General features: G+C 34.5%; 1 protein-coding gene across 2 annotated transcripts; it reads left to right on the top strand.

Annotated features, from left to right (window-relative positions):
* Positions 1 to 510: 510 nt before the first annotated feature.
* LOC127844145 (putative nuclease HARBI1) lies at positions 511 to 2376 on the top strand. Of its 2 annotated transcripts, none has more exons than XM_052374159.1 (2): positions 511 to 977; positions 1553 to 2376. In XM_052374159.1, the coding sequence occupies exons 1-2, from the start codon at positions 765 to 767 to the stop codon at positions 1703 to 1705; spliced, it is 366 nt and encodes a 121-aa protein (XP_052230119.1). In that variant the 5' UTR covers positions 511 to 764; the 3' UTR covers positions 1706 to 2376. The 2 variants fall into 2 exon arrangements, 1 of the variants encoding a protein (XP_052230119.1); XR_008032578.1 differs by lacking the exon at positions 511 to 977 and adding an exon at positions 1001 to 1309.
* The last annotated feature ends 11979 nt before the right edge of the window (positions 2377 to 14355 follow it).

Genomic DNA, 14355 nt, shown 5'->3' with positions numbered 1-14355 from the left:
CGCGGCAACGGTAATTTGTGTCACATCCAATAAGCATATTCTTATTAAGCATTGAGAATAATATTGTCAGTCATTTAGATCGTAATAATTTAGTTTAATTTTCGTGTAACTTTGATACAAAGTCGCAAGCGGACACCGATGGATATGTACAAACGCATAAATTGCCCAAAACAAAGAACAATGTGCTAATGATTGTAAAAAGGATTCCATCGTTTTGGTGAAGATTACTTTTCACTTTAAGTTTGTATTTATTATTTACAGAACTCTTGTAGAATCATCTAGAGTATACAAATTACATGTAGAATAATCTGTAATTGTGTTCAGCAATCGAATAGATCAACGTGTTCAGCGCTTAAGATTTTCAGCAATTATTATATATTTACAAAAGCGCATGTACACAATGTTCAGTTTTAACATATTATATGAGCCGCTTTCTGAGAAAACTGGACTTAATGCAATTGCTTTAAGTTTCATCACAGATTAGCCTGTGCAATCCGCACAGGCTAATCAGGGCCCCGTTTCATCAACGATCGCATCGCAACTTTAATGCCAAAATATCGCACATTTCTTATCGCATCGCAATTTGCGTTTCATCAAATATCGCATCGCCGATTTGAGTTGCGATATTCGCACATCGCCAATAATGAGGCTATTTTGCGTTTCATCAAAAATCGCACATCGCAAGAGCACCTGTTTTTTGCGATATTTTGCTTAAAACATGCGATCACACAAACCCAGTCGCAGACGGTAAAAAAAAATTCAATATGGCCGACGTGTTGTTTTTTTTTATGGAAAATAACGCGAGAAGGACAGAGCGGGAGTTCCGGCCCCGTCTGGAGATAGGCGGGGTTCGCGATATCGACTTTGTGAATCGGTATCGGGTAAACAGAACCACCGCACAGGAGCTAGTGGAGCTTCTGGGGCAGGATCTTGCCAGATCCGAACGTGGCGGAAAAACAATTTCGCCAGAGACCAAGGTAACATTAATGCAAGCGACATGAATTTGCTAATTTGTTACTGTATATTTGCTGGGAGAAATTGACACACTAAGTACGGGGATTACGATCGTTATCAAGTACAGCAGAGTGCTGTTTTCTTACATCCGGTCTTAATTTGTTCTCATATCAACAGGTCAACACGGATACTAAAATGACATTGTATGATAATATAACCGTTGGATAAGCAGGCATAAATAGGCAAATCGAACAACGATTGAGTTGTAATTAGACTCATTCAAATTATGGATTAATTCAAGGCTTTGTTAACCAACAATATGAAATAAATACAATCTAGGTCACGTACATGTACAGTAAGTTTGAACTGGTATTTTTAGTAGTTTGTATTAATTTATTAGTTGTTCACACATTTTTCATCATCATAATTGTTTTCCTTTTTTCTGATCTTTTCAACTGCAGAGTGGAGTCAGTGGAGTAAAGCTACTAGGGCCAACATGATCGTTTTTTTTGTTTGTTATTGGTCTTTTGATTGTAAATGATATTTCAAGTACTGTGACCAAATTTTATTTATGAATGTTTTAACATTGTTGCTGCAGATCCTCGTCAGCCTAAGATTTCTTGCGAAAGGGGCATTCTATTCTGAACTAGCCGACACCCATGGCATCAGTCGCTCGAGCGTGTCCAGAACTGTGCATAACTTTGTGGAGTCTGTCAACAACAACCTGGACAATATTAGGTACATACTTTAACTGTAAGATAGATTTGATATAATATTATTGTACTTACAGTTACAAACAGACAATCTTAAGTCTACGGTTTTTCTTTTTTTATCTGTCACACTTTAGTGTCCATATTCATTGTCAGACTTTTACCTTATTTTTTATTTTTTTTATAGCAGCTCATAAACCAAGGTCAAGATCAGCAACTGCAGCACAATTTTTATTCTTATAAGTTATCTTTAATTTATTTTTAATAATGCTATGATCTTAACTGTCTAAATATTATAATTGTATATCACATGCCATAGTTCTTTCGTTTTTAACATGTTAAAATAATCACGTTTATTGTATTCAGGTTAATTAATTTATTTATTTATTATAATTGATCTCAACTCAAGGACGATACTGTTTGTTTATATAATGTAAATTTCATGTAATGTTCAATTGTATATTTGTTATATGTTTGTTGTTATATTATGTCGGTCAATAGTGATACATCGCTAATGTTATACTTGTTATGTACAAACCGACTTGAAATAAAATTTGTATTGTATTGTATTGTTACAAATAGACAATCCATTTTTACTTATTGATGTTAAACACGGGCTTGGCACAGACAATTCTTAAAGTTAATAGTCTGCAACAGTAGAAAAATGTAGCTTTCTTAGAAATCCTATATATGAAAACGCAACTCCAGACTCCAAAAGCTTTACCAAATTGCTCATATAACCATAAATCTTCACTTATTATTATTTAAAGAATGTAATCTTGAGACAGACGAGCTACAAAAAAACGTTTAACTTTTCCTTCTTTACGTGGGGGCAGCCATTTTGTTTTCAAAAGTAGTTCCAATATGACGGCCGCCTAAGTACATCAGAGAGACGGTGTGATGTAGCCCACTGTCCGAGGTGTTCAGATTGGGACAAAAGCATGAAAATACAATCGGAAACCCTCGGACAATTCCGCCCTAACGGCGATCGTCTCTCGGGTGTATTTGGTGTAGGGATATATCTAACGACTCTAGGCGGAAGATATTACACCGAAAATATAGTTCTCAACAACAATAACAATGGCGTCGTTCGAACAATGCGTGAAGGTACTATTGACGAAATTGAAAGCGACGATTGAGCTTAAGCAGCAACAGCTAGATGTTCTTCGAGCTGTGTTCGATGGAAAGGACACCATAGCAGTCCTGCTTATTGGTTTTGGAAAAATTAACTGTTCCAGATGCTCCCATTTTTTATGGGAGTACGTGTACACATATTTTCTTGTGCAATCACGATCGATTTCATAAATGGTAAAGTCGAAATTATTAGACGATGGCTATATGGGAGACAATCCCGGAACACTGGATACAAATTAAGACACACACACCGTCGATTGAAATGTTTGATCCGTGTTATGTTTTCCGAAAACATTAACTTAGTAGAGGACTGCTGTTTTGTCTGTTGAAAAGCTATTCTTATTACAGTCGGTTGTGACACCTTATGTACCAGGCCTATTATGTACCACGTTGAAATGTTACGTACCACCTATATAATATATAGGTGTTATTGTCCATTCATTCATAGCAGTATGAATGGGCAATAACTACCTTTGCAAACAACTTTGATTAATTTGAAACAAGCGGTGATTGAGTCAAATTTGAGTTAATCAAATATTGTTGCAAATGAATCCGGGTCGTTTCGCCCTAATTCCAGTTCGCCCTGGGTCGTTTCGCCCTTATTCCTGATTGTGTTCACAGTTTGTAAATGAAGGTCATTCTCTTTTTTTCTTCAAAGTATCACATTTTAATTATATAATAGGAAATACAAACATTTTAGACTTAATAATCCTTAGTCAGGATAAGATAGAGGGCGCGGGCATCGCTGTTGCCGAGGTCACGAGTCGAGTGGAGCACCTGGAGAAGGAGCGCGACAACTTCCGAGACGACATGACATATTTAAAATCTCAATCAATGAGAAATAACCTTATTTTTACTGGTGTACCGGAAGTTGCCGGCGAAACACCGGAAGTGACGGAAAGTACGCTCTGGAAGCACATACACGAAGCCCTGAAGATCGCGAAGGATGCTGCCGACCGCATGCAGTTTGAAAGGGTGCACCGTTCTCCAGGCCAACCAACACCAGGGAAGACCCGATCAATTGTGGCAAAGTTCGCCTTCTTCAAGGACCGCGAGGCTGTTCGGCGGCAGTGGAAAGAACTGAACGGCTCAAACTTCAACGTATTTGAGCAGTTTCCACCGGAAGTGGTAGCGACGCGCAGACGGCTGGTCCCGAAAATGAAATAGGCGAGGGGGCAAGGCAAACGATCCTGGATAGCCTACGATACCCTCTACGTTGACGGTCAAGGAATAGGGACACGATGGGGGAGAACTCGCGATCCTGTCGTGGAATGTAAATGGACTGTCGCAATGCAAGATTGACGATCCTTTATTTGTTGATATTTTGTTTAAGTATGATATTTGTTTTTTGTTTGAAACTTGGACCAATTCTTCAAGTAACATTTCTTTAAATGGGTATATCTCTCATAATTTTTATAGGAAATTCCAGAACAAGAACGCACGTAGATGTAGTGGTGGGGTAGCTTTATATTTTAAAGAATATTTAAAAGATGGTGTTGAGATTATAAAAAATCACCATGATTTAATTATCTGGTTAAAATTAGACCAACATTTTTTTGGTTTGAATGAAGATATTTATCTTTGCGGATGTTATGTTTGGTGTGAAAATTCACCTGCATACAATGTTATAAGTGTAGATTTTTTCGAATTACTCGAAAATGACATTTCTATATATCAAAATAAAGGACGCGTATTACTTTGTGGTGACTTTAATAGTAGGATTGGGTCCAAACCTGATTTTGTAATACATGATGTTCTAAATAGTTTTATAGATGATATTGATTATGACCCAGATACGTACTCTGGTAGGGCCTCTGTTGATATATCTCACAATAATCACGGTATTAAACTGCTTGATCTATGTAAATCCTCTAATTATCGTGTTGTCAATGGCAGAATAGGTAATACGAGTCAGTCTACATACTTTTCTCATAACGGTCTATCTACAATTGATTATTTGGTTTGCCATGAACGAAATTTCGCACTTATTAAAGAATTTGTAGTACACTTTTTTAATGAATTCAGTGACCACACACCGTTATCGTTTACATTGTATTGTAACAATAAAACGGTTGAACAATTGTCATACACTGAAACGAAGTTTAAATGGAACGATTCATTGCGTAACCAATTTAGATCGGGTATTATTAGCAACTTACCTATGTTTAACACAATTGTAGAGGATTTAGATTGTACAAGCTGTGACTCTATAAATAGTGCGTTAAATAAATTCACTGATGTTATACGTAATGTTGCTGATCCTTTATTTTGCAAAGATTATGTAATAACCAATACATCAAAATTTGAACAGTGTAGCGCTGTGAGGCATGCTGATTGGTTCGATGTGCAATGTAAAATTGCACACGGTCACTATGTTTCCCTGTTAAAACAATTTAACTGTAATAAGTCGGAAGACAATAGACTTCAATTGTTGCAATGTAAAAAGGAGTACAAACAAATTATCAATAGAAAGAAAAAAAGCTATTTGAGAAATAAGGCCAATGAGATAGAACGTTTAAAAAATCGTAGACCAAAAGAATTTTGGAAATACTTTAAATCAAATAATCAAACTAAAAATCACAATATCCCTTTGGAAGACTTTCAACATTTTTTCTCTGATATTAGTCATGGTTTGTTTGATTGTGTTAATGATAAGGCTGAACATTTTTGTAGTACTCATAATTTGAATTTGCCCAACTCACGTTTCCCCGAACTAGATCAGCCATTTACCGTTGATGAGATTAAATTGTCTGTAAAACGATTGAAACGCAACAAAGCATATGGAAGTGACTATATTTTAAACGAATATTTGATTGAATGTATTGATATTTTAGCGTTGCATATATGTGATTTGTTTAATGCTGTGTTGAACTCTGGTCATTTCCCCGAGAAATGGACGGAAGGTATTATAATCTCTCTACATAAAAAAGGTGATAAATCTGATGTGAACAATTATAGAGGGATTACTCTTCTAAGTTGTTTATCTAAGCTATTTACCTCAGTTGTTAACAATAGATTAGAAACTTTTTGTAGTAACTTTAATATAATTTCGGACGCCCAATTCGGATTCAGAAAAGGGCGCTCAACAAATGACGCTATATACATTCTCATGTCCCTGGTTCAAAAATATATAAATGAAAATAAAAGACTTCATGTAATATACGTTGACATGATGAAATGTTTTGATTCTGTTTACCGTAATGCATTATGGCTGAAAATATACAAGGCCGGCATAGAAGGTAAATTGCTTAGAATAATAAAAAGTATGTATGAAAATGTTAAATCATGTGTTAAGCATTGTTCATCATACTCAGACTATTTTAACTACGCTGTAGGATTACGGCAAGGTGAAGTTATGTCCCCTTTATTGTTTTCCTTATTTGTAGAAGACTTAGAATTGTTTTTACAGAATGACGTCTCTTCCGGCCTAAGTATTGATGACATTGTATTGATTTTGTTACTTTTCGCAGATGATATGGCTATAATTGGTAAATCGCCCGCAGAAGTGCAGAAACACTTGGATCTTGTTTCAAATTATTGTAAATGCTGGGGATTAAAGGCTAATACCGATAAAACTAAAATAATGGTGTTTCGCAAACGGGGTAGATTATTGCCATCTGAAACATGGACATTTGAAGGTCAGCAAATAGAAGTAGTAAATGATTTTAATTATTTGGGAACTGTTTTCAATTACACTGGAAATTTTAATTTAAATCAAGAATATTTATGTGGAAAAGCACTTAAAGCTATGAATATTTTATTAAACAAATGTAAAGAGTTTGACTTAAAACCAAAAACACAATTCCAGCTATTCGATGCCTTTGTTGGATCCATACTGAATTACGCATGTGAGATATGAGGTGAAGCAAAGTCCATGGAATTGGAAAGGATACACTTAAAGTTTTGTAAAAGATTGTTAAACGTTAAGCAAACTGTATGTAATGCTGTAGTGTATGGCGAGTTAGGAAGATACCCACTATTTATCCATAGATATGTTAAAATGGTTAAATATTGGTTTAAACTTATTGAAACTGATAACATAATTTTAAAATCGATTTATATACAAGCATTAAATGATTGTCAAAATGGTCGTTTTAATTGGGTATCTAATGTTAAACTATTGTTAGACACTTACGGTTTTTCATACGTGTTTAATAATCCAAGCTCCGTCGATGTTAAAATAGTTATACCACAGTTTAAAACTGTTGTCATTGATATTTATAAACAATAGTGGTTTCGATCCATTGAAAATAGCTCTGTTTTAGATATGTACCGTGTGTTTAAGTCAACATTTGTATACGAAAATTATTTAGATTTATTACCTAAATCACTAAGACACTATGTCGCAAAGCTTCGATCTTCCAGCCTACCACTGAGAATTCAAACTGGAAGATATGCTGGTCAAAATATACCACGAAATGAACGTTTTTGCCTTTGTTGTAACGAATTAGATATTGAAGATGAGTACCATTTTGTCTGTAAATGTCCATTATACGTTGATATTAGAAAAAACTATTTAAAGAAATGTTATTACAATAGGCCTTCTGTTTACAAATTCCACCAGTTGCTGAATACAACGAATAAATTTGAACTTATTAAGTTAGCCAAATTTGTAAAAGAAGCTCTGATTTTAAAAAATAATATTACTAATGCTGTTAATTAATTTATATAGCAATCCTCCATATATTACCTTGCCTTTTCGTAACCGTATACGATGCTGATTATGTTATTGTTACTACTATGTTTATCTCTGTAACTTTTCCTAAACGTATACGATGCTCCTTATGTTTATATTATTACTATGTTTATCTCTGTGACATAATTGTATGTGAAATATCTAGTGTTTAGACGATGTACACTGTGCAAGTCTGAATAAATATTTGTCTTGTCTTGTCTTGATAAGATAGAGACAAATAGATTTTAATCATTTTCTTCAATTTCAGGTAACTTATTGATGTAATTTATTAGCCCCAGTAGTAATAAATGATTCATTATGCTTACCGGCATATCATGAGAATGGTGAAGTATGATCATAAGACGGATAAGGTTGTGTACATTTTTTTTGTAACTGACTTACTTAATCCAAACTGTAATGTTAAATGTAAATCATAAAAAAAAAATTGTATGCTTTGTACATTTACCAGAATACTAAAAAGCCATCATAATACATGTACAAATTACTAAAAAGAGTACATTACACTTATTTTTATAGTACATACACAATTTAGCTGTTGATAAAACTTTTTTTGTGTGCGTAATTTACAATGTTGTGTATTTTACCTAAAGTAAACGAAGGTTTTCAGATTTTTAACCAGGTTTTCCGAAGGAAAAAACTGGTTATTAGATTGGCGAATGCGGGCGAGCTGGCTGGCTGGCGGGCTGGCTGGCTGGCGGGCTGGCGGGCTGGCGGAATAAGCTTGTCCGGGCCATAACTATGTCGTTCATTGTCAGATTTTAAAATCATTTGGCACATTTGTTCACCATCATTGGACGGTGTGTCGCGCGAAATAATTACGTCGATATCTCCAAGGTCAAGGTCACACTTTGAGTTCAAAGGTCAAAAATGGCCATAAATGAGCTTGTCCGAGCCATAACTATGTCGTTCATCGTCAGATTTTAAAATCATTTGGCATATTTGTTCACCATCATTGGACGGTGTGTCGCGCGAAATAATTACGTCGATATCTCCAAGGTCAAGGTCACACTTTGAGTTCAAAGGTCAAAAATGGCCATAAATGAGCTTGTCCTGGCCATAACTATGTCATTCATTGTGAGATTTTAAAATCATTTGGCACATTTGTTCACCATCATGGGACGGTGTGTCCCACGAAAGAATGACGTCAATATCTCCAATGTCAAGGTCGCCACGACTAAAAATAGATTTAAAAAAAAAAACTTACAAAGGGGGTTAATTTTTTTTGGTCATTTCAAAAGTTCAGTTTGAGTTTTCTCCCTTTATCAGATTTTTTTTTAACAATGAAAACCTGGTTTTGTGACAATTTTGTCCCTTGTTAAAAACCTGTAACACAAGTTCTTTTCAAATATAAATATTAAATAATAAAAAAGCATAACCAAATTTCGATACATGTGTCAAATTTCAATGAATCAGTTCAAATCCTTTGATGATGATAATAATAATATATATGTTGCTAAGATTGTCTACTTAACTTGGTCTATTCCATTATACATTCTGTGAAAGAGTTTAGAATCACAGGAGCTCCGAATTATTTGCATATTTCTAATATAGTTAAACAATGCAATATTTGTAAAGATATACATTAGGAAAATATGAAAAGGGAAGGCATTTTTCGCCCAATATTACCAAATATGCAGACACATGCATTTCTGAACAGTTTACATGGGTACTCGTGAGTGGAGTGATTATAAATTACTTAATGATTTGTAATGCTATTAAAACAGGTGTTGGTCACAGAAAATGACATATGTCCCCGATCCAGCTATATTCCAAATGGGGCCGGACGGATTGACGGAAAGACTGACGGACGGACGATTCAGTTACTATATTCCACCCTTTGGTGGCATAAAAACTTAACGGTTTGGGAAAATATGCTTTACTATCATTAGTGAGACATTTAAGGTTTTGTAAATTATTTGAAAATTATGCATTTAGCCTTGAGCGATGTACATGTAATTAATAGAACGGCAAAGAATAAAAAAAATATTATTTTAAATATTAAAAAAGGGTATTATTTTAAATATTTAAAAAAAGGTTTACTGTTGTGATTCTAAACTACGTCACTTACTGTGTGTTTCCTGTGTATTTACTTTTTAGGTCATGTTTCCATTATATCTCTATTTGTTTACGTTTCATTCCTTTTCATATAAGTTGCTTTGTCATTTATCAGTTTTTATTTTAGTCGTGTGCGTGTGTCTGTCTTTATTGTTGAGTTCTTTAAAAACAGCCGCATTATTAAACCAATTAAGCTTTTTATACGCATAGTTCAAGGACGGAACATCACGGGTGCTATTTTTTTTATTAGTTTGCGTTTACTTGTTTATTTAAATGCAATATAGTAGACAACTCCTGCCGTTTCCCAATAAACCGAAATGGGACATTGACGTATTGAGTTTTATATTGCAATTTACATACAGTCAATGATCGATTCACTGAAGAATTCCATTCACTTGTTTAAATGTTGTTGCTATCCTTTTGATAGAGATCAGACAAATTAGAAAACAACCCTGTAATAAATGTACGAGTAACTGCTTACATGGCATAGTTAGCGTATGTTTTTTATTCTAGATTTTTATGCATTTTACTCATCTTCTTGTTGTAACTTGGTAATCTTCCTTTCGAGTTTATACGGTGTAACTTTTACCTTTCATATTTCGCCAGTAATATATATTCTTCTGAAAATAAACGATAAAACAAGTGTATGTATTTCTTTTCGGTTTGTTCTTTTTTAACCGAAGGATAACCCACGAAAGTAGCACATAGCAACTAATTTTCAGTGGAGTCCTATATACAGGCCTGACAGGTGCTGATTTTAATTTGAGAGACAGCTTCAAATACACGGGATTCCGGGTGCGATACCCTAGCTCTTTGCGAAGAGACCCCATGATTAGTTACGACAAGTTTGATGTATAGCACCGATACACGCAAGGCATGTTTACTTAGCCTTTGATTTCCATGGTTACTAACCAGAACTTTCAACATGGACGGTGGTGAAGCCAGGATTTGAACTCAGAACCCCTCGATCCTAAATCCAGCACTCGACCACTGAGACACCGCCGCATATCAATTCCGTTTTAATCGTTTGGCTTATCGTCCTAGCAATCTAGGAGAATATATCAATCTTTTCACATGAAAAAAAATGATTTACTCCTATTGTGTGATGTTTTCTCACTTAATGGAGCGTTTTGTAATGCAAAAATGCCGTTTTTAGTAATCATCTGTCAATGGAATATCGAAAACTTCGTTTTTTAAAGTTCTGATTTTCGAGGTTTAACTGTTTGAGGATATTTTAGGAAAATGACAATGATATATCGCTGCCTGATTGTTACAAAGCAGTTATTTTAACGGCAAGGGACTATGTGCGCCAAACTCCTGAGGAGCTGTCTAATCAGGGTAGACTTGATTTGTAAAGGACGACCGACACAATAAAAACTTTGACCTTAATATTTGCCCAGGGGTAGGCTAAGTAGAATCAAAGTGACCTACCCTCGAGCGCTGTCACCATTTTTTTTACCATAATACAATGTACTTTTCTACATTTCTCATGTCTAGATCCGGAATATTTGGCATATTTAGGAAGGTGTTGGCCCGGGTCAGGGAGGGTAATCAAGCGCGCCATGTGCGTTCTTAAGGTTATTTTTGGGCATAAAAAAGGTCATTTTGAGAACATATTGTGAGTTTTTTTAAATGTTTTAATATTTAATATTATTTAAGTAGATGTTGGTGAATTTAAGAATAAATCGAAAAAAATGTTCAAGAACAGTTGAAAAATGTTTGATAGGGGTCCAAAAACCGATTTTTAAATAAAATTGCATTGATTGTTAGCCCGTTTCTTATTGAAATATTGTTAGGCTAGTCAGAGGTGTCTCAAAGCTATATTTTTCCGGTACAACAAAGTACCACAGACACATTAATGTGCGCGTTTGGGATATAGATGTGCCCCGGGGTCGAAATAGTGTGCGTCAAAGAGGGTAACCCTCGTGAAACGTGCTCAACTGGGCATATTTGTGAAATACTGTCTGTTCTATTTCGAAACAAAGATGCATGTAGAATAAATTGCAGACGGAGGTGCACATGTAATCCAATACAAAACCTATAATAAGTAACAATCGCAATAAGGCTATAACTGAACACTGAAGTTTATAACATTTTACATAGTCACTTACCCCTCATAATGTTCTTATACAAACGCAATTGCTAATGTAGTCAATTACTTTTTATATGGTAAACAGAAGCTATGTATTTATTGGTAAGATGTATAGATTTTATTGAAAATAAATTACAAAATTAGTGATGAAACGAGTTTTTTTACGGGGAAGGTTTACTTTTTCGATAGGTTCAAACATATTTTTAATATTCAACATATTGTATTATCCCTTCATTATTATGTTAATACTGATAAGTTGGGTATACTGTTTAATTAACACACTGTTAATTTCTATATTTCGTTTACTATAAACGTTTGTGAAAAAAAGTAATAACCATGATAAAAATCCACCTCGTAAAGACTCCATGGAAGATTCTGCGTTGAGCATTGCATAACCACAGTTTGTCCATGCAGCTGCTAATGGCCTAAGTGTCAGTTCGTAACGGGTTTCAAGGGACATCGTGTAATAATAAATGCAAATTGTTTCGAATTAATATTATGCAACTAACGTCTGATGTATTGCTAAGAAAACTCGAAACAGCATATAAAGAATACAAAGATTAAACTTCAGCTGCCCCAGCGACACAGCATTCTCATTGTGAGAATGAAGATGAAATCGCATCACGATTATTTTTACTGAAAATACGAAATTGTATAAACAGTAACATTAGGTTTTTCATTTTTTCATTATATTTATTTAATTTATAATGACATTTAATATATTTCCCTTAGTGCACGTTTTCACACTGTTTTGCACAAAAGATACTCTTATTGGCAACACAATCAGAAAATACCAAGATGAGATAGATCCTAATACACATGCATTATTCTCCCTCACTCTTGGTTTTTTTACATCTTGGCTTTGTTATATGTTTTGCTTTGCTTTTTAGGAATAATAATCATATTACGGTGTCAGAATAAATATAGAACTTTCACTGAATATGTTAAGATTATTTTTATTATATTTTTAAACAAAAGGTGAATGATAGCCGAACATTATGTGTTCTCGTGGTATTTTCTCAGGTTTAAACATTCTGTAATCGCCACAAATAGCTCATTACGCAAAATTCTGAAACAACCGATTTTTTTCCCTTTGTTTCATCATCATTTTCAGAATTGTTTAATTGTTCAACCAACCGTAAATTTCGATATAGCTGAAAGTCGGTGCATTCGCCGAACCGGAACCGGCACTACGGTGTGGTTTTAGCACGTGCATTTTATTGTAACACGTGCATTTTACTGTAATATTTTTGTAATCCATTCGGCACTACATTCAAAACTATAATGATTACTGAATAACTCATACATTATTTTTTCTACGTCTATAGAAAACCACTCGCGTTTCGTGTCAAAAGTAAAGCAAAGCTATCTCGATTTTGGTTGTAAAGAAGTTAAAAATTTCAAATACGATAGGTCGGTTTATGTAGTATCGCCTAATATAATTGTTCCTTAAATGTTGATATGCATTGCATTCAAAAATGAAATTCATTCTCAATATCTGCACTATAACAAACTTGGCAAAGTCTTTGTTTATGGTTTATTTCTTGACATCCATACCTACGTGTATGTATTCTGAAATTATGTACACAAATACGTAATTATAATAACAGCAGTTCTTTAGTTTAATGTTCTTGCATTTATGTCATCCAACGTTGAACATCAAAAATTGGCAGTAACATTGTGCAAGTTCAACCAAACAGATAAAAAGCCGTATTTTGTAGCAGTGTGTTTATGATTACAAACCAGTTTTGTTTTACGCTTTCGACATTTACCAGGGACCTGTTAACAACATAATAATGATTATTATATATAATGAGATCTACATATTTAAAATACATATTTTAGAATCTTAACCTATCTACTGTATTCGCCCCATTTACGCCCATACTATTATAAGCGATCATGAATTTTTTTTTAAGTTGTTGGCTTATAACCGCCCAGTTCCTCGACGAGAAATATATATCAACATGTACATGAAATAATGTAATAATGGCATCTAGGTCCGTTTAGGTCGTTTTTATTCCTTCGTTTAAAACACCTGAACGATATTTATACATCCACAAACGAAGTTTAAGGGGTAGGTACTGTATATAGGTGTGAACTTGTCGATCTGTCGGTCGGTCCGTTTCATGGTTTCTGCTCAATAACGTGAGTTTGGTTTGACATGAAACTTGGTAGGATAGTACCTTGTATCAATACCTTGCTTGGGATTGATTGTGGGGTCTATCAGGTCAAGGTAAATGCCACTCCAATCAATAATTTCAATTTCATATGAGATACCGTAACAAAACTTAATTTAAAGGATGCTGATGACAAGACAGCGCCTCGGATTGCTTTTAGGATCTCTGGGATCAAGGTCAAGGTCACTGTGACTTAAAATAATAGAATTTATCCGTATCATGGTTTCCACTCAATAACTTGAGTTTGGTTTGACCTGTCAACATAAAACTTGGTAGGATAATACCTTGTACCAAGACTAATTTTGGGATCCGGTAGGTCAAGGTTAATGTCACTGTGCCTAAAAATCGAATATATTTAGCTTTGGTTCTAGTAAGCGCCCATCGTAGTTATATTCAGGTATTAAACATGGAAGTTTTGTTACTTAAGCAAAGCAACAGGCTTATCTAAAATATGTGGTTCTAATGGATATGGATATTGCCCCTATTAACATAATGTTCAGTTTTGATTAGAAATACATATTTTGTGCACATACA

Source organism: Dreissena polymorpha, chromosome 9, assembly GCF_020536995.1.
Source record: "Dreissena polymorpha isolate Duluth1 chromosome 9, UMN_Dpol_1.0, whole genome shotgun sequence".
In the NCBI taxonomy this organism is placed as follows: Eukaryota; Metazoa; Mollusca; class Bivalvia; order Myida; family Dreissenidae; genus Dreissena; species Dreissena polymorpha.
The sequence above is the reverse complement of the archived record's forward strand: the minus strand, read 5'-3'. Positions and strand labels throughout refer to the sequence as shown.

Bases quoted from the DNA above. Each gene is read 5' to 3' on its own strand.
- LOC127844145 (XM_052374159.1), top strand. From the start codon at position 765: ATGGCCGACGTGTTGTTTTTTTTTATGGAAAATAACGCGAGAAGGACA. The intron at 978-1,552 runs GTAACATTAATG...TTGTTGCTGCAG, and splicing joins CAATTTCGCCAGAGACCAAG to ATCCTCGTCAGCCTAAGATT.